This window comes from Protopterus annectens, chromosome 2.part1, assembly GCF_019279795.1.
Source record: "Protopterus annectens isolate FY-2018-M chromosome 2.part1, PAN1.0, whole genome shotgun sequence".
NCBI lineage: Eukaryota > Metazoa > Chordata > Ceratodontiformes > Protopteridae > Protopterus > Protopterus annectens.
Genome location: NC_056729.1, coordinates 698857623 through 698882460, shown reverse-complemented (window position 1 = coordinate 698882460; position 24838 = coordinate 698857623). Strand labels below are relative to the sequence as shown.

General features: G+C 41.6%; 1 protein-coding gene across 1 annotated transcript in view; it reads right to left on the bottom strand.

Moving 5' to 3' along the window:
- Window positions 1-24838, bottom strand: part of RBM46 (RNA binding motif protein 46) — a 768536-nt gene that overhangs the window by 558764 nt on the left and 184934 nt on the right. Inside the window, exon 3 of the mRNA XM_044063499.1 lies at window positions 13623-14405. Within this exon, the coding sequence (XP_043919434.1) occupies window positions 13623-14405 (783 nt within the window). The remainder of the gene's footprint in view (window positions 1-13622; window positions 14406-24838) is intronic.

The window sequence follows — 24838 nt, the reverse complement described above, 5'->3', positions numbered from 1 at the left end:
TCCCCCACATGAAAATTGGAAATTGTGGCCAGCTGGACTTTGAAGTGGAGGAACTGACACTTTGCTGAAAAATCCCAGTCAAAAACTCCAATACCGCAGACACTGAAGCAGTAAAGGGATCCAATGTATGCTGTGAGGACCATACAGAAAAACGTTTCCACTTGCTACGGCATACTCTTCTAGTGGAAGACTTGTGAGCTGCCACTAAAATGGTTTTAGTGGGATAAGATAAGCCAGGAGTCTCAATAATCATGGGAACTGGAGCAGCCAAGCTGTGAGCTTCAGACTGTCCAGGTCTGGGTGAGGAATCCCCAAGGGATGAGAAATGAGATCCGGAACTGGATCCAACATCCATGGTGGAGCTACTAGATGAGACCATAGAAAGGGAAACCAGACTTGGTGAGGCCAGAATGGAGCAATGAGGATCACAAGGCTCCCCAGCCTATGAGCTTTCTGAAGAAACTTTGATATCAAGGGCAGAGGAGGATAAGCATAGAGAAGACTAAAAGGCCAAGCATGACTCAGAGCGTCTCTGGGGGCTTCCCCCTGAGGGGGGTTCAGAGCAAAGAACTCACTGCATTTTGCATTGGAAGGAGTTGAGAATAGATCGCAGCAAGGACGACCCCACTTTAGAAAGATCTGCTCCACCACTGAAGGATTCAGAGACCACTTATACGACAGGATAGAGCTGCTGAGCCTGTCCACTAGAATGTTGGACCGTCCCGGAATGTGCGTTGCCACCAGAAAACAGCTGGTGGAGATCGCCCATTCCCACACTCTCATGGCTTCACTACAAAGGGGGTAAGACTGGGTTCCCCCTGTTTGTTGATGTACCAGACCACCAACATGTTTTCTGTCTGGATAGCAACCGTCCCTAGAGGAAGATAGGCATGAAAGGCCTGCAATGCAAGAAGCACCCCCCCCCATCTCCAGGACGTTGATATGCAAACTGGTCTAGGATGGGGACCACACCACGTGTCTTGAACTGTCCTTCCACAGCAATACCCCCCCCCCCAGCTGGGAGGCATCCATGGTCACCGTGATTTTGGGAAAGTATGGGAGAAAGGGATGTACCCTGACTATGTTTGGGGAATGAATCCACCACCGAAGCGAGTCCCTGCACACTCGGGAAATTTGTATAGGATGACACAATGGCAGAGCTAATAGAGACCATTGAACGGCAAAAGTCCACTGAAGAATCCACATGTGAAGGCGCACTAAGGGCAGCAGGTTGACCATGGCTGCCATAGACCCCAATGCCCTCAGTACTGTTTCTGCTGTCAGTGATTGGGCTTGAAGGATGTACAGAACGTGTAGCTTCAGGCTGTGTATCCTGTCTGGGGTAAGGAAACTTTCATCTGGATAGTGTCCAACCGAGCCATAGTGAAGTCTAAGATCTGAACAGGGGTCAGCGACGACTTGTTGAGATTGATGGCGATGCCCAGTATCTGTGCTAGTAAGAGGAAGTAATCCCTGGCGTGGCAAAGCAGTGAAGAGCCAAGTGTCCAGGTAAGAGAAGACCGAATACCCTGAAGCTCAGGTGAGCCGCTACTACTGCCAACACCTTGGTAACCACCCTGGGGGCTGTGGTGAGACCAAAGGGAAGTGCTCTGAACTGATAATGACTGGCTCCTAGCTGGAAGCAGAGAATCCTCTGAGAGCGCCTGCCCATCTTGATATGATAGTACACGTCCTGGAGGTCAACTGAGCACATCCAGTCACCTGTAGGTAGGACAGGATGGATTAAAGTGTGACCATCCGGAATTTCGCCTTGGCCACTGACAGGTTCAAGGTGGATAAATCCAAAATGGGTCTTAGGTCCCCTGTTTTCTTCAGCACTAAAGAAACTGGAATAAATGTCTGATCCAGATTAGTTGAGGGGGACAGGTTGGATGGCTCGTTTTCTTAGCAGCTTTTCTATTTCTAGAGATGCTTCCTCCTTTGCGCGGGTGGGATGTCCGGGAGGTGTTTCGGCGGTACAGGTGGCTCGACGGACAGGATTGAATAGTCTCTGGATATGATCCGCAACACCCAACAATCTGTTGTTATGGACTCCAATGCCACTGGATGTAGCGATAACTGACCCATGACTGCCTCCAGAGGTGAGCAGTTGGGCAGCCCTTCAGGGCTGCTATGTGGGTTTGTCTGAGAACGGTTCTCGAGACCCGAAATTTCTCAAACTGCCTCTAGGGTGGCGTCTATCATAACTCCCTCTGCCTCTAGGAGATGGTGAGTTCTGAGTGTCTCAGGAAAACACCTGAGACTTCCGGAACCGAATCTTCGTCTCTCGCTGATTCCTCAAAAAGGATCTTTGAGGGGAGGAGAAGCGAATCCTGACAGCAGACAGTGTCTTCCCATCCTTCTCACTCTGGACCAAGGTCTTGCATACCGACTTTCCAAACAGGGAAGAACCATCATACAGGGCATTGGTAAACAACTCTTTAAAGGGTTCCAAGAACTGACAAAGCCGGAGCCAGGCGTGGCTCCTGATGGCAACACCTGTACCAGCCACCCTAGCAGCTCCCTCCATGGCATGGCAGAGGAGACGCATGGATGTATTAGCTATTGACTTCAGAGTGGCCATTCGAGCAGAAAATGTCTTCTTGTCCCCTGCCGACATGGACTCAGGGGTTGACTCAGCAATTCCCTTGACAAAGTCTCGCTGCAGCCGAATCACATGTGCCATGTAATTCAGCACTCTTACAGAAAAAGTCGCTGAAGTGTAAACCCGCTTTCCAAATTATCCAAAACGAACGTCACAAGAAACAAAACCAATAAAATCCAATCCAAAAGCCACAGGACCCGGAGCTGATGTTAATATAGTATCTGATTTATTAATCCACACACAAAAGTAAAATAAATAAATAAATCAATAAACCAAGTGCTTTCACCCGGCTCCTGCCAGGCTTTATCAAGGAACATATATTTGCCAGCTGCATTTGACAATCCTTATATAGTTATCACAACTGCAGAGTTAAACAGTTAATTAGTGGCAATCATTCAATTACTTAACCCCTAGTGCTCCTTTACATTTTTACTCAGCTTGTAAAAAATCCATCATCTTTACATGAAACAATGTAATACAATCACGTGTTACTATTAAAATCCTCTGATACACCAAGTGTTGTTTAAAACTCTATTGTACCAAAAAATACTACATCTTGTTTAATTAATAAAATTTTATGCTATGCATAAGTAAATCTAAAAAAAAAAAAAAAAACTCTCAAATCTCTCAAAGCCTGGCCCTTCTTAATTTTAAGACACAATTAATGTTTATGCTGTCATTTAACCCTGGCGCTCTAGTGGCATCCAATCTTAGTTGCCAAAATAGTTCACGATATTCAAGGAGGGTCTCCCAACTCCCACCTCTTATCTCAGGGTTAATTTGCTCAAGTACCATAAACTTTAAATTCATATTTTTACAAACTTTAGAATGCTTAAAAAATGAGTTGCTCTCCTTACCCTTAGATATATCATAAAAGTGTTCGTCCACCCTTTTTCTTAATGACCTTTCCGTTTTGCCAACATAAAAACTTAGGCAGTGTGTACAAACTCCTAGGTAAACCACTCCTTTTGTAGCGCAATTAGAATATTTAGATGCTCTAAAAGTAAACAAGAGAACAAAAACCAAGGATGCACCAACAGCTATGTAGAAATCCAAAAATTATCAGCAGACAAATCCAAAACGACAACAGCCAACGATATATTCCACTTTTTATTGATAGGAACAGAATAAAATAGTAAGTGCTTTCACATCCTATGATGCTTCTTCAGACTTCAATAACATTCAGTGAGAAACCACTCTTTAAGTACAGCTTCTTTGCACAGCTTAATCACATAACAAGCAATTACCTATTCATGTTTAAAGTGCCTGTGCCTAAAGAATTCAGTAGTACTTTAAAAGTGGATCACTTAACCCAGCATTATGTGCATAACAAAATGCAGTTGAAATAACTTTATAAAAGTGTTGTTTCAGCATTATTCATAAAACACATATAAGCCACTCTTTAGATGCAGCTTCTTTGCACAACATAATCTCATGTCAAGCAGTTGACTAATCATATTTAAAGTGCCTGTGCCTAAAGAATTCAATGGTGCTTTAAAAGTTAGTCACTCAGTACAATATTATATGCATAACATAATGAAAATGTTATTTCAACAAGTGTATTTCATCCTTTGAAGTCTTCTTCTGAAAACTCCATTGAACTTATTGACCAAGTTTATAAAGTTTTTGTCTATATAAATTAGCTTATTAAAAATATATAAAAAAATAAAATAGAAAAAACTATGATGTCTAGTAAAAAATATATATGCCATTTTTAAAATGTCTCACTAAAAAAACATATAAAAAAATCAATGTTTTTTAGCAAGCTTATTGTGTCCATGTACAAAGCTTCAGTGTTTAAGTGGTCTGGCTGCTAGGAATGGTTTTAGTGAGATCTTCTCATTTAGACCATGTTTATGGGCTTGCAGCCTAAGGATCCACTTGTTTTCTACTTCCTCTGTTCTATTTTTGGGGTTCCCCAACCAACTTGTCCTATTAACTTTTTCCAACACCCTAAATCTAAAACAATGCGTTAGACCATTTTCTATTACATGTCGTGCCAGTGCATTGGTGGTATTTTCCTTGTTTATAGCATAGATCTGCTCTCTTATGCGTTCACGTAACGTTCTGTTGGTTTTTCCAACATAGAACGTTTTGCATAACTGACATTGTGCCAAATAGACCACATCTGTGGTTTTTCAATTGGCAATAGAAGCCTATTCAATGATTTCATGCTATGAACAAATGCATAGGGGCCCTATTTTGACATCGAAGGAAGGCACTTTTCCCTGCAATGCATGCAATCAATGTAAATACATAGCGGAAGAAGCAACTTTCATACACCCTTATACAGGGCATACATATAGATTTAAAGGCTTTGCCAATTGCAAAACCACAGATGTGGTCTATTTGGCACAATGTCAGTTATGCAAAACGTTCTATGTTGGAAAAACCAACAGAACGTTACGTGAACGCATAAGAGAGCACATCTATGCTATAAACAAGGAAAATACCACCAATGCACTGGCACGACATGTAATAGAAAATGGTCTAACGCATTGTTTTAGATTTAGGGTGTTGGAAAAAGTGAATAGGACAAGTAGGTTGGGGAACCCCAAAAATAGAACAGAGGAAGTGGAAAACAAGTGGATCCTTAGGCTGCAAGCCCATAAACATGGTCTAAATGAGAAGATCTCACTAAAACCATTCCTAGCAGCCAGACCACTTAAACACTGAAGCTTTGTACATGGACACAATAAGCTTGCTAAAAAACATTGATTTTTTATATGTTTGTTTAGTGAGACATTTTAAAATGGCATATATTTTTTACTAGACATCATAGTTTTTCTATTTTATTTTTTATATATTTTTAATAAGCTAATTTATATAGACAAAACTTTATAAACTTGGTCAATAAGTTCAATGGAGTTTTCAGAAGAAGACTTCAAAGGATGAAATACACTTGTTGAAATAACATTTTCATTATGTTATGCATATAATATTGTACTGAGTGACTAACTTTAAAGCACCATTAAATTCTTTAGGCACAGGCACTTTAAATATGATTAGTCAACTGCTTGACATGAGATTATGTTGTGCAAAGAAGCTGCATCTAAAGAGTGGCTTATATGTGTTTTATGAATAATGCTGAAACAACACTTTTATAAAGTTATTTCAACTGCACTTTGTTATGCACATAATGCTGGGTTAAGTGATCAACTTTTAAAGTACTACTGAATTCTTTAGGCACAGGCACTTTAAACATGAATAGGTAATTGCTTGTTATGTGATTAAGCTGTGCAAAGAAGCTGTATTTAAAGAGTGTTTTTTCACTGAATGTTATTGAAGTCTGAAGAAGCATCATAGGATGTGAAAGCGCTTACTATTTTATTCTGTTCCTGTCAATAAAAAGTGGAATATATCGTTGGCTGTTGTCGTTTTGGATTTGTCTGCTGATAATTTTTGGATTTCTACATAGCTGTTGGTGCATCCTTGGTTTTTGTTCTCTTGTATACAGCTCTTTTTATCCAAGGTTGCTTCGCTCAGTGGTGAGTTTCTTTTACTGCTTGTACTGTGTTTTTATCTCACCACTGAGACATGGCTATGGTACCAGTTCTAACTTTGAGTTTAAATGCTGTGGGACCTGAAAAGGCATTCAGTTTAAATGAACTAATGGAGATGAATAGCAACCCTCTTCTAAGACTTACAACTAGAGAGTTATCTAGCAACAGTGATGTGAACAAGTCAATGAAGCATAATATGGATGTAATACTGACAACAAGGCGGCTAGAGACAAAATTACAGAAACTGAAGAACATTCAATGGCAGAAGCTGCATATGGAGGCGTGTCTTAATTTTAGACTTGTCCCTAGAGGTCTAAGAGTTTTGAAGATGCCGACGTTCGGCTGCGTATCCTGAATTACTTGCCAAATGGCAAAAATTAAATCTTGACACTAGTTTTTCATACATTTCGATATTAATTGAGCAGTATAATATTGTGGAAAAAGCGCTGATGGCTGAAATTAATGTCATAGAGACAGAACTGAGCACTATACTTAATGTTCAAGAAATGGAGATTTTACGGAATGACTTAAAAACTATGCTCTCTTCTTTGGAGAGCAGATCAATGCAAGACAAAAAGAAAAAACTGGAGAGGGACTTTATGGATTTCCAGAAAGGCCAAGTCTTTTCTTGGCCGAGAGAGAGGATTCCCAATCGGGCACCACAGGATGCCAACACAAACAAACCCCCTCCGCTTTTGTCATCCGACAAAGGTTCAATGAATGCTCAGAAATCCATCACTATGCACACAACAGGGTCCGTTGAGAAACCCAACATGCAATCTTCTACTACGCTGAATTCGAACATGGGCTCCAAAACAAACAAATTCATTGGGAACAAGCGACAGGTTACTATCGAGGCCTTAATACACTCAGAGGGTGAGAAACATTCATCTATACAAACCCCCCCCCTCAACAATGAACACTGCAAATAGAGATGTTCGTGCCAAACAACCGACGGTGGAACTACAATCAGATGTTAGAGAAGATGAGGTGTTTTTAGAATCCGAAGGGGTTTCATCTGAAGGGTTTCCATCTTTTCCGCTTCCCATCAAGCCCATAGACAAACGGACTTGGTCTCCTTACAATCAGAGGAAGAAAAGGAAAAGCACCGAAGAGATCTACGAACAACAGAGGAAGTCATTGAAACCCATCAGCATGACCTAGTCTTCAACATTTCTAGGTATGTTTTAAGCGAAATTGAACTTTCAGTATTAAACAAGGGCCTGGGTTTCATACCATCTGGCTTTGTAGATGTAGCTGACATAATTGTAGACATAAAGTTATTTACAAGAAATATAGGCCTTAAAATGCTATTTGAAGAGGCCACAAGTAATGCCGACAATGGCAACATTAACATTTTCAGGAAACCATCAACATTTGTGCCTCCACAACATCCGATGCTTGAGGCATTTGAATGGGCCTGTGAAAGTGACTTATATGAACTATATAGCAGGAATGATGTGAAACCTGATTTTTTTAATATGACTAGGGATGAAAGAGAAGCAGTGTTTTGTCTGCAGAAGAATGAAGACATAATAATAAGAAAAGCGGACAAGGGGGGAGCTATTGTTGTGATGGATAGAGGGATGTATGTCAGTAAAATAGAGTCTCTGCTATCAGACAGAGACATTTATCATCGACTAGATGGAAGTTCATTAAACAAAATAATCAAGGGTGTACATGGTCACCTGTATGATCTTCTATTAAGTAATGTCATTGATATTGAGATGTATAAATACTTTATAGTAGAAAATCCCCTAGTTCCCACCTTTAGAGGGTTACCAAAGATCCACAAACAACCGTCAGACCCCCCATTGAGACCGATAGTCTCAAGCAAAGGCTGGCTGACAGAACCTCTATCTATATACCTAGATAAAAAATTTAAGCCAATAGTTAACAACACCAGCCACATACTCAAGGACACTCAACATTTCCTTGAGAATCTAGCAAGTCTCAATAGAGCTACACCAATTGGAAAGGATGATTTATTTGTTACACTTGATGTAAAATCGCTATTTACATCCATTCCTAACACTATAGGAATAGAATATGTTAGGCTGTTTTTGCTTGAGAACCACATTACAAACAACAATGTCATCTGTTGGATGACATTATTGGACATAGTGCTTGAAAACAATGTTCTGTTATACAATGATGGCTACTATCTACAGAAAAAGGGAGTAGCCATGGGCACTCCCTGTGCCAATTCTTATGCCAATCTGGTATTGGCATTTTGGGAAACGACATATGTACTAAAGAATTTGATATATGTCCATTGTCTCAAACACTATAATAGATTTGTGGATGATGTTTTTATTGTATGGGGGGAACTGAACAACAGCTGATGGAATTTGTTGAATATATCAATGGCATGACCGATTTCTTGATTTTTGAATGTTCATATTCACATCAGATGATAGAATTTTTGGATGTAATGTTAACTAAGGGCAACAATGGGATTGATACAGATTTACATAGGAAGTCCTGTTGGAAGAATAGCCTTCTACATCGAAACAGCATGCATCCCAGACATATACATTCCAACATAGTACAGAACCAAGTCCTTAGAGCATCGAGACTAACCACGCAAGACACAACTTACCATCAGCAGCAAAGTAGACTGCTAGATAACTTTGTCTCTAGAGGATACAAAAAAACTGAGGTGCAGAAAGCCATTAAGACGGGCAATATACATAGAGCCGGTAAAGGTACCCGTTTTTAACAGGGACAATGATTTTAGGTATGAGAATACCACTAGCAATACTGAAACCAAAAATAGGTTAGTAATTCCTTTCACCAATAGAAACACATATATAAAACAAATTTTGGAGGACAATTGGAGATTATTGAAAGTCGATGACAAAATTAGGAACTTAGTGAGCGAAGCCGAGCATAGGTTATAGAAACATGAAATCATTGAATAGGCTTCTATGCTATGAACAAATGCATAGGGGCCCTATTTTGACATCGAAGGAAGGCACTTTTCCCTGAAATGCATGCAATCAATGTAAATACATAGCGGAAGAAGCAACTTTCATACACCCTTATACAGGGCATACATATAGATTTAAAGGCTTTGCCAATTGCAAAACCACAGATGTGGTCTATTTGGCACAATGTCAGTTATGCAAAACGTTCTATGTTGGAAAAACCAACAGAACGTTACGTGAACGCATAAGAGAGCACATCTATGCTATAAACAAGGAAAATACCACCAATGCACTGGCACGACATGTAATAGAAAATGGTCTAACGCATTGTTTTAGATTTAGGGTGTTGGAAAAAGTGAATAGGACAAGTAGGTTGGGGAACCCCAAAAATAGAACAGAGGAAGTGGAAAACAAGTGGATCCTTAGGCTGCAAGCCCATAAACATGGTCTAAATGAGAAGATCTCACTAAAACCATTCCTAGCAGCCAGACCACTTAAACACTGAAGCTTTGTACATGGACACAATAAGCTGGCTAAGGGACATTGATTTTTTGTATGTGGTTTTAGTGAGACATTTTAAAAATGGCATATATATTTTTACTAGACATCATAGTTTTTCTATTTTATTTTTTATATTTTTAATAAGCTAATTTATATAGACAAAACTTTATAAACTTGGTCAATAAGTTCAATGGAGTTTTCAGAAGAAGACTTCAAAGGATGAAATGCACTTGTTGAAATAACATTTTCATTACGTTATGCATATAATATTGTACTGAGTGACTAACTTTTAAAGCACCATTGAATTCTTTAGGCACAGGCACTTTAAATATGATTAGTCAACTGCTTGACATGAGATTATGTTGTGCAAAGAAGCTGCATCTAAAGAGTGGCTTATATGTGTTTTATGAATAATGCTGAAACAACACTTTTATAAAGTTATTTCAACTGCACTTTGTTATGCACATAATGCTGGGTTAAGCGATCAACTTTTAAAGTACTACTGAATTCTTTAGGCACAGGCACTTTAAACAAGAATAGGTAATTGCTTGTTATGTGATTAAGCTGTGCAAAGAAGCTGTATTTAAAGAGTGGTTTTTCACTGAATGTTATTGAAGTCTGAAGAAGCATCATAGGATGTGAAAGCGCTTACTATTTTATTCTGTTCCTGTCAATAAAAAGTGGAACATATCGTTGGCTGTTGTCGTTTTGGATTTGTCTGCTGATAATTTTTGGATTTCTACATAGCTGTTGGTGCATCCTTGTTTTTGTTCTCTTGTATACAGCTCTTTTTATCCAAGGCTGCTTCGCTCAGTGGTGAGTTTCTTTTACTGCTCTAAAAGTAAAGTTTACCGCTTTCCAAATTGGTCCATCGCCCTTGACTGTTGGTCAGGTGGATGGACCGTAGATTTCTCCTGTGTGAGGTCTTTCTTCGTGGCACAACCATAGCATCCACCTGGGACCCTTTATTCCAACATGTCCTGTCCAAAGGGGGCTAAGGACTTCAAGGAGCTTAGGGATAGGCTCCACCGTGTCTGGTTCCTTCCACACCCGAGAGGTTATCAGATCTACTAAGGGATTAGCGGGAGGGGACACCCAGGAAGTAGATGAGCCTGTGCCGAATGCCTCAAGAAACACTGATTCATCCGAGCTTGGTTTTTGGGCAGACTACCCCCCAGGCATTGGAGTTCCATGATGTCTCCAAAGGAGACTTCCTCGGGGGGTGATCGGGGGAACCTTCTCCTTCCTCCAAATCAGTGTCTTCGGTGAGGGACCTCAGTCAGGAGTCCAAGTACCTCCTTTTACACGTCCGTTTGCTAGGGATCTCCTCAGTGGGAATCTCTGGGAAGGGCTCACCAAAGTCCTGCTGCTCCCTCACAGGAGCTTCCTGAAGCAAAACGAACACTGGTTGTCCTTGACATGATAAGTTAGTTGGGACTGTACCTAAAACAGAGGGAGTCGGGGCAGAGTCCAAGGACGAGATGGTCAAGGGTCTCGATGACAGAGAGAGCCCTCTCCACCACATCAAAGGCTAAAGGAGAACGGACATCCTGAGAAGTGCCAGTCGGAGCAGTTCCCCTCTGACCCAACAGGGGAGTCAGAGACGAGACTCCAGAAGCCGAGATACTAAGGGGAATACTGTCCTCTGACACACTTGGAGCAGACAACACCCCCTTGGATCTGACCCCGTGGTTATGGCTCAGAGAGCTCGGATCTGACCCGGTCGGATCCAACATGCTCAAGGCAATGACTGGCATTAAGGTAGAAGGTACCATCGGCGCCGACCCCTCGAGCCTGAGGGTCCTTGGATCCAGTGGTTCCAAAACTGAAGGCCGGATCGGAGAAGTGATCGGAGTAAAGAAAGGCTGTGAGCTCCCCCCTCCAGAGGGAGAGGGGGCAAGCAAAACCCCATCTGAATTTGGGTGCGGATAAACCTCTGCATCATCTCATCAACCTCCGCTTCACTGAGGCTTCGGGTGGAGTGGGAGAATGAAGCCAGTGACATTGGTCTGGAGTGCCGATGAGGGGAAGCCCGTACGGGCGACCGGATCCGGGATTCCTTTGGCTCGTGGGAGATCTAGGTCTGGTTTCTGCCCTAACCTTTGCCAGCGGTCCAGCCAGAGCCGAGCGGTCAGGAGACCGCTTTCTCAGCCTGTCCTTCCTAGACTTCTCCCTTTCCCCAGACCTCTTGGTGGGAGTCTGAGTCCCAGAGACCGGGGAAGAGGCAGAAGTTGATGCTGCACCCTGACATGGGGGGGTACAGGGGCTACAGTCCCAGAAGAGGGAAGTAGGCCCTTGAGGATGAGTTTGCCCCTCCTGTCCTTCAGTGCCCTAGGCTTAAACCCGGTACAGATAGGACAGGAAGTTGGCAGGTGGGCTGCCCCCAGACCCACCACTCACAGAGTGTGGCCATTGGCTGGGGAGAGCTTATGGCCACACTCTGTGCACTTTCTGAAAACTAGTTTAGAGGTTTCAGCCATTTCAATAAACAGGCCCAGAACACACACACGCTCACACCAAAGAAAAGAACAGACGGAAAAAGAAAAAGATTTTTTTTTTCTGACGACCACGCAGGGAGGATAGATAGTAAAGCTAGGAAGAAAATGTTACAGAGGGAAGCAAAAGGCACAAAAATACACTCACTAATCCCAAATGACTAGCTAAGAACCCAGACCACGATGCTTGCTTTCCAGCGGCAAACGAGATCTGAAGGGAGGAAGGAGACAGGTGCCATTATGGGTAAGGGGAGGAGCTTGGAGCTCGGATCAGATGCTGGATATGCAACCGTGTTGGATCCAATATGGATCCGTAACCTACAGGTTGAAGATCAAATGAAGTCAACTACTTCAGATATATATATGATACTGTTCTGAAAAATTATTTTCTTTATAAACTTGATTCTAAAAACCAACACAGAAGAAAGGGCAATAGAACTACTTCAATTTCCAAAGGACTAGATGAGAAACCTGGGTCTGAAAATGATCACTGGAGATGGATTAAGCTATCTGAATGGTACTGGCCAAAGCAGCTTAACACAGACGTTCTGCAGACTACTTGTTGTGTCTTTCGGCTTTTCCCGGTTAGGGGGTCGCCACAGCAGAAATCTGGTCCGCTAATGATTGGTAGTTGATTTTTACGTGCCGAGTTCCCAGCCCTGATGCACAACCTTCAACGAAGGTACACCCATTCACGTATGTCTCCACATAGAAGACGCTCTAGCTGAGAATCGATCTGGACAGCGTCTTATTGTGAGGTGACAACGCTACCGCAACACTACTTTATAAAAATGTAAGCCATAAATACACTCTGGATTAGGACAATATCCCCAGAATATTTAAAACAATAAGCACAATGATGTTGGTATACTATCTTTAACGACTTCAAAAGTGTGATGACACAAAGTGGTGTAAAGAGTGTTCCAAAGGGTAGAATCCTTTGACCGGAGTAACACAGCTTGCAGTGACTATCGAAGACCGATGCAAGTCTACTGTTATGCCTTTACGCAATCCAGCATCATCAAACGTGTGTGTGTGTGTGTGTGTGTGTGTGTGTGTGTGTGTGTGTGTGTGTGTGTGAAAGGGAGTGGCAAAGAGAAACACAGAAAAATTAGTACCACATATTTTGCAGCACAATTTCCTCAGCAATAAACTCTCCCTGATGTCTTCGCTAAAGCCTTGAAAGGTGATGCAAAATGTCAAGGGCTAATATTAAAAAGTGAGGCTACATTTGCCTGGGGACCAATTGTTTACTAAGGACTGGATGCAAAGCTTACAAATTAAATTTTAAAAGAATACAAACTGAAACTGGCTGCAAAATGCATCAATGCTCATACAAAATAAAAAACATCAAAATGAATAATGAGAAGATATCCAAGGTCTGAAGGTTAACAGCACATGTCTTAGAAGGAACAGAAGTCCAAATAAGCAAGTCCCTATCATAAGCATAGTTGCATATGCTCTCTGCTCATGATATTATCAATGCAGTTTTAGACTGTGAACTGCTGAAAGATGTACTATTAACATACAGCTTCATTGTTTTATAAATGCTCTAAATGTATTCAATCAAAAACCAAAGAACAGATACCTAAACTTAGCAACACATTCTGTGCAGCCAACTCCTTTGCATCTTCCAAGGTTGTGCACAGTTTGTCTGGCATAAAATAGCTATGAGAAGTATTTGCAATTGATGGTATGACAACCTTGTACACCAGAAGTATTTTTCCATCTTGACTTCTTGTGGAGTACAGATAATACTCTGGTGGTGACCAGTTGTTTTTGTTACAGTAATAATCTAAATGTGTTACTGCACATTGAAAATGGCCTGGAGTTAAAGAATACATGCTAATTGGTGTAAGTTTTGTTCCTGGGAAAAAAGGATATGAGCATCTTTCAGATTCTAAAGAACATGGACTTAGGTGGCCATTGATACTAGCAGAAACACTGTGTGATTTTCCAGAAGGTTTCTGATGAATTTCGTCTTTTTTGCCAAGCATGATAAGATTTTCTGAACTAGAATTCATTTGTCCATTCTGGTGATATTTGCCAGCACTATCTTTGTTAACTGGCTTAGCTAATGTGACCTCTATATTTGCTCCATCAATACATTTCCCATTCATAAAGGACATTGCAGCAATTGCATCTTCTCTGTTGATGAAATGTACAAATGCATAATCTCTCAACTTCTTTACACGCTCAACTGCTCCAGGTTTAAATTTGTTAAATTCTGTCTTAATTGTTTCCTCTGTAGTAGATATCATCAAGTTTCGCACATAAAGCACTTTAACCTTCTGCATGGTTTCTTCATCAACTTCTTTTTCTGGATCTGCCCAATCAACTTGAATGGTGTTAGACCACAGTTGAAAGGTACCTAAAACAAATGAAATATGGAGTCATCTCTAACCGAAAAACTGTCTAAAATGGCTTTGCACAGTTTCGTCTGCAAATAACTATCTTTCACAGTGCAAAATAACATCTTGAACAGAAGATGAACAGTTTACAAAAATTCTGATCATGTGGTATGATTAAAAGAAAGGAATGCTGAAAACTTGCAAATTTATTCCAAGTACTACAGTTATATTATTTCATTCACAGATGCAGCTCTGGAACTCTGATAAGTAAAAACTAAATGAAAACTCCAGGCAAGCTGGAACTTCCAAGGAGTGGCTTCTCAAACCTCTTGAATCACAGGCAGATGGGATATATGCAAATGACCATTATGAACACCAGGTGTTTCAGCTAATTGGCAATTCTGCATGCCCATTACTTGTTTCATCATTTTAATAGACAATTTCAGGCCAATAAAGCCAAACCCCAGTAGCTGTGGATATGCATATTTCAGCATTATGACCTTATCAGCACAAGCAGAGAGTTTAACTAAGAATAAGAAACACAGGGCTGTTATACCCAGCTGATGTCCATTATAATTAGGGTGACTACAAAATATCCCAAATAACAAACTAAAACATTGAGTGAAAAGGTCACACACACACACACACACACACACACACACACACACACACACACAAAAAATAATAATAAAAAAAATAAATAAAAACAATCAGTAAAAACTAAATGAAAACTCCAGGCAAGCTAGAGCTTCCAATGAGTGACCTCTCAAACATCTTGAATCAGAGGCACATGGGATATATGCAAATGACCATTATGAACACCAGGTGTTTCAGCTAATTGGCGATTCTGAATGCCCATGACTTGTTTCATAGTTTTAATGGACAATTTCTGGCCAATAAAGCCAAACCCCACTAGTTGTGGATATGCATATTTTGGCCTTGTTATATATATTACCCACAGTTACTGGCGTTTGGCTTTATTGGCCTGAAATTGTCATCATAACAAGGCCAAAATATGCATATCCACAGCTAGTGGGGTTTGGCTTTATTGGCCTGAAACTGTCCATTAAAACGATGAAACAAGTCATGGGCATTCAGAATCGTCAATTAGCTGAAACACCTGGTGTTCATAAGGGTCATTTGCATATATCCCATGTGCCTCTGATTCAAGAGGTTTGAAAGGTCACTCATTGGAAGTTCCAGCTTGCCTGGAGTTTTCATTTAGTTTTTACTGATTGTTTTTTTGTGTGACCTTCTCACTCAATGTTTAGTTTATGTGGGATATTTTGCAGTCATCCTAATTATAATGGACAGCAGCTGGGTATAACAGTCCTGTGTTTCTTATGCTTAGTCAAACATTCTGCTTGTGCTGTGCTGATGAGGTCATAACAAGAACAAAATATGCATATCCACAGCTAGTGGGGTTTGGCTTTATTGGCCTGAGATTGTCAATTAAAATTACAAACAAATAATGGGCATTCAGAATTACTAATTAGCTGATACACCTGGTGTTCATAAGGGTTATTTGCATATATCCCATGTGCCTCTGATTCAAGAGGTTTGAGAGGTCACGCATTGGAAGTTCCAGCTTGCCTGGAGTTTTCATTAGTTTTTGCTGTTTTTGTGACCTTCTCACTCAATGTTTCAACCAAGCAATGACACAGCTATTTTTTTCATATGATGACCAACCATTTTAATGCACTCTTAGCAGATGCCACTCAAAATAATTTTTGGGTTGTGTAACTAAATTTCAAGACATTACTGTTTAGACACTTGCTTACCTATGCAAACTCTGATATCACTATATTTTAAACTAAGGGGGGAATTATCTGGGATACTGCAGTCTCAAAACTGGTATATACTCCACTCATGTTGGACTTCTCTGTTCACAAGTGTCTGTCAAACAGATGTGTAGTTAGGTTATGAACTGTTCTCCTATTTCTGGGAAGAAGATAATATGCTTCATACAACAAATTTTTAAAATGGTGTGTTGTGAAATCAAGGAAAAGAAAATACTAGCAACTACTAAAAATGCAATTAAATTTATAGTTACAAGTTGAATAAATGCAGTAACACTAACAAAAAAGTTATGTACTCACCATAACATTCCATCTCCGGTGTCCATTGTCATTCTTCTTCAACTAATAGGTTCATATCCGATCTTCAAATCCAACTCTGCCATTACACTAGCTCGTGGCCTCCAAAAAACTCTTGAGCTCTTTCCCTATCCATAATATACCAATCCCTGACATCCCACAGATCTTGTTTGCTGCTTGACAGGAAGACTATTATAATATGCCATATCTGGAGCTCAACACAAAGGACAGTTGTGTCCTTGAAGCCTTCACTCCTCCAGAAATCAGTCATTGAAAAGGTTGGGGATTGGTGGGTGGGGAGCTGAGGAAGAACGAAAATGGACAATACAGGTAGAACGTTATGGTGAGTACATAACTTCTTTATCTGGTGTTGTGAATTTTTAATCATTCCTCAACTAATGGGACAGAATCCGCAGCTACGTAAAATCCTAGTTGGACTCTAAGGAAGGATATTCCTGAGTAAGGGTGAGCCAAAGGCTGCTCTCCCTTGAGACCAGAGCTTCTTTGTAATGAGTGAAAAACTTATGAGGGTCTAACCAAGTTGCAGCCACATATATATCATTCATAGAAGCTGTAGACTGGAACACAGACAAAGTTGCCATAGATCTGGTTGAATGAGCTTTTAAAGGTTTTGGTAAGGGTAGATTCAACTTGTTATATAGACAAATGAAATACAATCTGTCAACCATCTAGCTAGAGTTACTTTTGTAACTGATTTGCCTAAGTTATGTGCAAAAGAGATAAAGAGCTGATTTGCCGTTCTAATTTATTTTGTTCTGTGTAGGCAGAAACGTAATTGTCTATGGACATCCAATAAATACAGCATATATTCCCCTTTATTCTCAAATTTTAGAAAGAATACTGGTAAATTACTGAATAAACTGATGTTGGATTCTCACATCACTTCAGAAGTAAAGGAAGCACTGGTGTGTAACGTGACCCCATCCTTATGAAAATTCAAATATGGGGGCTCAGAAGATAAATCTTGGAAGTTCTGAAATCCTTCTAGCAGATGTAATTGCAATTATTAGACAGTTTTCCAGGTCATGAATTTAAGATGACATTTAGCTGCCGGCTCAAAGGGAGCATGAATTCAGGCTTGCAGTACCACATTTAAATCCCATGGTGCAATGGATCTTTATAAGGAGTTTTTAGCATGAGAGTGCCTCTCAAAAAAGCTTTGCACAGCTTAGAGGAAGTAATTTTGAAATCCAACAATGGGGAGTCCACCTCTACAAAGAGGCCAGTCACAAGTGGAGTCCCTCAGGGATCAGTCCTTGGACTGCTCCTTTTTGGCATTTACTTCTTTGAAGTCAAGGCCAGTGTCAGCGATCTCTGGCGACTAAATTTGCAGATAATTGCGAATTAGGAGCTGTCACTGAATCTCACACTGACACAAAAGTTTTCCAGGAGGGGCTAACACAGACAAACAACTGGTGTCAGAGCCATACACTAAAACTAAATGCCAAGAAATGCATAACAGTACCTTTGGGAGGTCATCCACCCCTGGTAACTATCATATTGACAACACACCCCTACCCACTAGAGATGACCCAGTAGTCATGGACTTAGGGACACACAAAGACAGTAATCTAGCCTTTGACCATCACGTGTCTACAGTAGTGAGGATATCATTCTATGTTGCGCATCAGACATGTCATTGAGTACAATGCCCCTTGGGTATGTACCTAACCAAACATATCCAACAACTGGAATATCTACAGAGTTTCCCCACTAAAAGAATACAAGGCGTAAGTAAAATGTCCTATGCAGAGTGCCTCAAGGCTCTATCCCTGTATTCTGTCTCCTACAGGCTTTTGGGAGAGATCTATGCCTGGCATACAGGGCATTGTCAAACCCCACTCTGATGGATCTCCTGCATATCCACAAAACAAACAGCACCAGAATTACCCGTTCTAAAGACATAAACCTTGCCTGTAATATAAATAGGACATAATGGAGAGACAGGTATGTATCCTAGAGACTACTCCATCTATGGAACTGGCTCCCTATCCATGTGAAGCAGAGTTCCTCCCTAACCCAAGTGCAACTTGGACAATTGGATGGGGAACAGGAAATTCATCTCTGGTTTGCCACCTATGACTCTAATGGGCCCAGGCAACCTGCAAAAGTTTCATATCCCAAGCCTCTGCTTGTAAATGTTTCATCTCCCAAACCTCTGCTTACACTTGTCAAGGGTATCAGAACTTGTCAGAAATTTGGGATACATGGCTAGGCTTAAAAAGTCCCTTGTGGTCTTAAGCCAAGTAAACACCTATGAAGCTATGAGGTATGTAATCTGCAATCCATTTAGCCAAAGTAACTGGCCTTCCCATTATAACATTTGAGAAGAAGACAAATAGCTGTTCAGTTTTCAGAAAGATTTGGTTCGAAATAGATAAAAACATAGCTGTCTATGAACATCTAGAAGATGAAGGCATATTCACCCTTGTTTTGGAAATTGGGGAAGAAAACTGGCAGGTTGATGACCTGATTTATATTGTTTTCAGAGGCAACTTTGGGCAAAACAGAAGGATCTGTACATAGTCATGCTATCTTTATGAGAAATCAAATATGGTGGTTTGGATGGCAGTGCTTGCAATTCAAATACCCTTCTTGCTGAGGTTATGGCTAACAAAAATGTAGTTTTCCAAGGAAGATATTTTAATTCTACCTTGGCTGAAGGTTCAAAGGGAGGTTGGATAAAAGCTTATAACATCATGGCTAAGTCCCAAGGAGGAGTGGGGTCCTTTAAAGGAGGTATAAGTAAAAAGGTACTCCTGATGAAGGTCTTACCCCATTTAGATTAATTGTCCACAATCTGACAGTTCGAGATGGCTGCCAGTTGCACCCTAATAGTGGAATAACTTGCCCTGTTTTTGGAAATTGAAGCAAGAAAGTCTAGAACTGCAGGGATAGGAGCTGTAAAAGGGTCCAAATGTTTTTGGAGAGCCCATATCAAAAATCTCTTCCATTTACTTTTATACATTTTTCTGGCAGAAGCTTTATGTGAGGATATTAAAATCTTCTGAACTGGTGAAAAAAGCTGGAGTTTCTAGCCATAATTGGAATTAGAGAAACCATGCGGTTAGTTTTAGCCCTGGAAAATCCGGGTGAGTTTGCCCTGATGGATGACACAGGAGATCTGGATGTGGTTCCAGCATCCACAGAGAGCATATTACATGAGACCAAAGGAAGGGGAACCAGACCTGTCAAGACCAAAGGGGAGCAATGAGGATCCCCTTGCTCTTCAACCTCTGTGCTTTCTGAAGAAACCTGACTATGAGGGATAGGGGAGGGTAAGCATAAAAAAGACCGGAGGGGCAAACATGAACTACAGCATCTCTCAGTGACTGTCCCTGAGGAGGGATCAGAGCAAAGAACCTGCTGCATTTGTTGTTGTAGGGCAAAGCAAAAAGGTTGAAGCAGGATTGACCCCAGTTGTGGAAAATCATGTTTGCCACTGACTGGTTTAGAGACCACTCGTGACGCATCGTCTAACTCTGCTGAGTCATGTCCGCCAGAATGCTGGACTTCCTTGGAATGTGCATTACAACTAGGAAGGGGTTGAAAGAGATTGCCCATTGCCAAACCCTCACTGGTTCTCGACACAGGGCTTAAGAGCTGGTTCCTTCCTGATTGCTAATGTACCACAAAACGTACATGTTGTCTGTTTATATGTCAATAGTTTCTAGAGGGATAAAGGTCTGAAGTGCTTGTAACACTAGAAGCACTGCCCTCACCTCTAGGACACTGATATCCAAATTGGTCTCTTGTGTCAACTATGTGCCTTGGACCATCTGACCAAGATAATGCCCCCCATCCCCACCGCCCCCACCCCAGCTGGGAAACGTCCATGGACAATGTGGCTTTGGGGGGAGGAAGAACAAAAGCACATTTTGTTTGACTTCCTCCGAGTGGAGCCACCACAGAAGTGAGTCCTTGCACACTCAGGACAATTTGTCTGGGTGATTCAGCAGACAGGAGTGTAAAGACCATTGAACAGCCAGCATTTATAACTTTGAGTAGATTCCGAAGCTGATTTGGTCTGGTGGGACCTCCTGGAAGACTCTTTTCTTCTAGCATCTTTGTAACTTGTAAAGCTGCTTCCTCCCTCTGACTGGGTGGAACACTGAGGAGATTTTTCCTTGATTTTGGTATATGGAAAAATAAAGTGAAATATCCAGTGGATATGATCCTTTGCACCCAATGATTATTTGTTATTGCTAACTAACCATCTGGGTGCAAGGATAAGTACCCCCAACTGCCTCCAGAAAGGGACAGTCGGGCAACCCCTCAGGAACTCTGAAAGAATCTCTCCAAGAAGGAATCTTGTGGTCCTTGGTTGTGTGGACCCCCTGTGCCACATGGGCAGCATCTACCATTACAGTTGTTTCCCCCTCTGCTTCTGGGGGAAAATCCCCCTGTGATTCCTGAAAAGGACCTTGCGACTTTTTCAACCACATTTTTTACCACCACACTGGTTCCTGGAGAAAGGCCTCTGTGGGGTAGAAAAATGGATTTAGACAGCAAATAAGGACTTTCGATCTTCCTCACTACGGGAAAGCATCTCTTTAACAGTGGGGCCAAACAATGACAATCCATCAAAAGGAGCAATGATGAAGGACGCCTTGAAAGGTTCTGTGAAGTCACATAGCTGCATCCAGGCATGATACCTTATACCAATGCCTGAACCAGCAGCCCTTGAGATACCCTCTGCGGCATGTGAGATTAGCCTCGTGGACATGTTGGAGACAGACTGTAGAGTGGCCAATCTGAAGGAAATGTTTTTCTGTTCCTCTGAAGTCATGGACCCTGGGGCAGAGCTACAGAGTGCCTTAATTAAGTCCCTCCGTAGTCTGGTGAAGTGTACCAGGTAGTTCAGCAATTGCAATGCAAAGGTCGCTGATGCTTACACCCCCTTCCCAAATCTTTCCAAAGCCCTAGACTCCCTGTTAGGGGGATGGACAATGGAGCTTTCCTCTTCTAGATATTTTTTCTTAGAGGCTGCTGCAACAACCATGGCATCTACAGGGATACCTTTTGTCCAGTGCTATCTCTTGTTAGGAGCGCTGAGGATCTTCTCAGGTCATTTAGGAATAGGTTCCACAGCATCCGGTTCCCTCCACATACTGCAGGAGACAAGGTCAATAATGTTGTGTGTGTGTGTGTGTGTGTGTGTGTGTGTGTGTGTGGGGGGGCAAGATAGAGATGGACCAGACCCGAAGGCTTCCAAAAACACCAATCCCCTCTGGGTAGCATTTTGGGCAGACTACCCACATTTCTGGCATAGGATCTCAAGAATGTTTACAAATGAAGACTTATGTACTTACCATAACTTGGTATCTGTGTTATCCTGTGTTTTCAGTCATCACCATAGGGTCATCGATCCAATGTTGGATCCAAGCCGGCAAAATATACAACAGATGGATCCAAGGTTCTGGCTCCTCCCTCTCCCATAATGCCCTGCTGCTCTCTAAACCCCAGCTCGAGTTTGCCACCATACTCCTGAGCTATTTCTACCAAAGTAGAGAGATACCCCCTCCAACTTCCTCCACTATTCCACCAAGAGGGGGGTGGCGGGTGGGAAATGTGATGAATATACATAGGATAACACAGATACCAAGTTATGGTAAGTACATAACTTTTTATCTGATGTTATCTATGTCTTCATTTATCACCGTCAGAGTCAAGAGTCCTCAGCTACCAAACATCCTGGGAGGCCCCAAGGAAGGATATGCCGGACCACTATGGAGCCAAAGGAAGCCCAACTCCTGGAAACTAAATCCAGTTTGTAATTGGATATGAAGGTGTGAGGATTAGACCAAGTAACAGCAGCACAGATATCATCAATACGAAGCCTTGCTATAAAGGTTGAAGTAGTAGCCACAGATCTAGTTGAATGGGCTCTAACACGACCCAGAATCTCCAGTTGATTCAGATTGTAGACCATAGAGATACAGCTGGAAATCCACTTGGAAATAGTGACCTTGGAGACTGGAAGACCATGCCTGTTCTCAGAGAAGGCTACAATAAGTTGTTCTGACTTACAATTTCGTAGTCCTTAGTCCTTTTTAAGTAGAACAGAAGCTGTCTGTGAACATCCAAGATATGAAGGATATACTCCCCTCTGTTGGAGTAGTTAAGGAAAAATACTGGAAGCTAAATGCATTGATTAAGGGTTGACTCGGAAGCAACCTTGGGTAAAAAGAAAGGATTTGTCCTCAGAGATACCCTGTGCTTGTGAAAGGTCATATAAGGAGGATTAATGGAAAAAGCTTGCAATTCAGAAACCCTTCTAGCTGAAGTGCTAGTGACCAGAAAAGTTGTTTTCCAAGACAGATACCTGAGATCACAGGAAATGGCAGGTTCAAAAGGGCTCCTAGTCAGAGATTGCAGAACCAGCATGAGGTCCCAAAGAGATGAAAGGTCCTTAACTGGAGGATGAAGAAGGAAGACTCCTTTCATAAATGCCTTACAAAGCCTAGATGAAAAGGTGGGTTCCGAGCTCTCGTGAAAATTAGAAACTGTCGCCACTTGAAGCTTAATACTGGAAAAACTTGCTCTCTGTTGAAAAAGGGAGGACAGAAACAAAAGTATATCAGGGACTGAGGCAGAAAAAGGATCTAGATTCCTGCTCCTGCCCCAAATGGAAAACTTTTTCCATTTACTGGTGTATACTTTCCTGGTAGAAGGTTTTTGGAAGGCCAAAATGATGCATTTGACGGGGAGGGTGCTATTCTGGACTGTTCAGTAATTATCACTGGAACTGGACAAATCAAACGGTTAGGCAAAGGGTCGGATGTTTTGGAAGAGGGAGACCCAACAGGTGGGAAATTAGATCCTGATGGGGATCCAATATTCATGGCGGATACTTCAGATGAGACCTGATGAAGGGGAACCACGATTGACAAGGCCAGAAAGGGGCAATGAGGAACAGAGATGCCCTCAGACGTTGAGCTTTCTGTAGGACCTTGGGTATTAAGTGGACAGGAGGGTAAGCTTAAAGAAGACCCGGAGGCCAATCGAGGACTAAAGCATCCCTTGGAAACTCCCCCTGAGGTCTGATCAGGGCGAGATACCTGCTGCACTTGTGGTTGATTGGAGAGACAAAGATCCGGAGGAGGACGGAGCTGGCAAAACCACCATCTGGATTTGCGTCCTGAGATATTTCCTCATCATTCTATCAACCTCAGCTTTCAAAAGCCTGCAGAAAGATCTGACGGACGAGGAGGTGGAGGAAGGCCTGGAAGACCTTTTCGGCGGTTGCTGGAGTACAGTAGATACAAGGATCAGAGGGATCAGCTTCACGGAGATCCTGATCATAATAACTGGAGAAAAGGTCACAGCCAATGTTGGATCCAAAGTCTTCAGATCCAAGGTCTTCTGAACATTTCTTGACAGTTTAGCCATAGGAAGTGAAGAAGCCTTATCTGCAGAATGTTTGTGGTGTTCTCGGGATTCTTTTGATTTCTTGGGGGTTTGAGCCCCTGAAGAAGTGCCAAGGGAAGAAGCTGAAGAAGGTAGAAGTCCTTTATGTATTAATTTATTTCATCTGTCACTTACGGCACATTGCTTAAAACCAGGGCAAATGGAGCAAGGAGAATCCAAATGCTTAGGGCCTAAGTAGTAAACACACTCCCTGTGGGCATCAGATTAAGGAATCTTGTGCTCACAGGAAGTGCATTTTTTAAAACCAGTGAGGAGGAAACAAACGTGAAGACATAAATATGAAATAAAGTTTTGTTTTATTTATATATATAAGGGTGGATAAAACAAAGAACAACTAGGAGTTAGCAAACTAAATAACACACAAAACTTACTAACCCACAAGGAGCTTAAGAGTCGCAATCCCAGTCCATTTTGATCAGCGGCAAACAAGACCTGAGGTAATCTGGGGAATGAGGCATTATGGGTAAGGGAGAAGCTCAAGAATCAGATCATAGGGCTATAGAAAGCAGCCAAGTCGGATCAGAGGTTCAGATCTGAACCAACAGGTTAAGGAATGAATGAAAATGACAACATCAGATACCTTGCCTTTGTGGAACACTACATAAGGAAGTGAAGAGTCAAAAGCTTGTAACTTCGAAGCCCTCCTTGTGGAAGTAATCACTACCAAAAATAAATTTTTCCAAGTTAAGAGCTTTAAATCAGAAGTAGCTAAATGTTCAGAATACAAGAACTTGCAAAAAAAAAAAAAATGGTAAATCCAAGGTAGAGGGAGGATCCTGCACTGGAGGACATGGCAAAAAGGTGCCTTTGAGGAATGCTTTGCAAATCTTTAGAGAAAAAGGCACATTATCCTTGCCAACAAGAAAATTAGAAATAGCCACTAACTGCACTTTAACTGTAAAAAA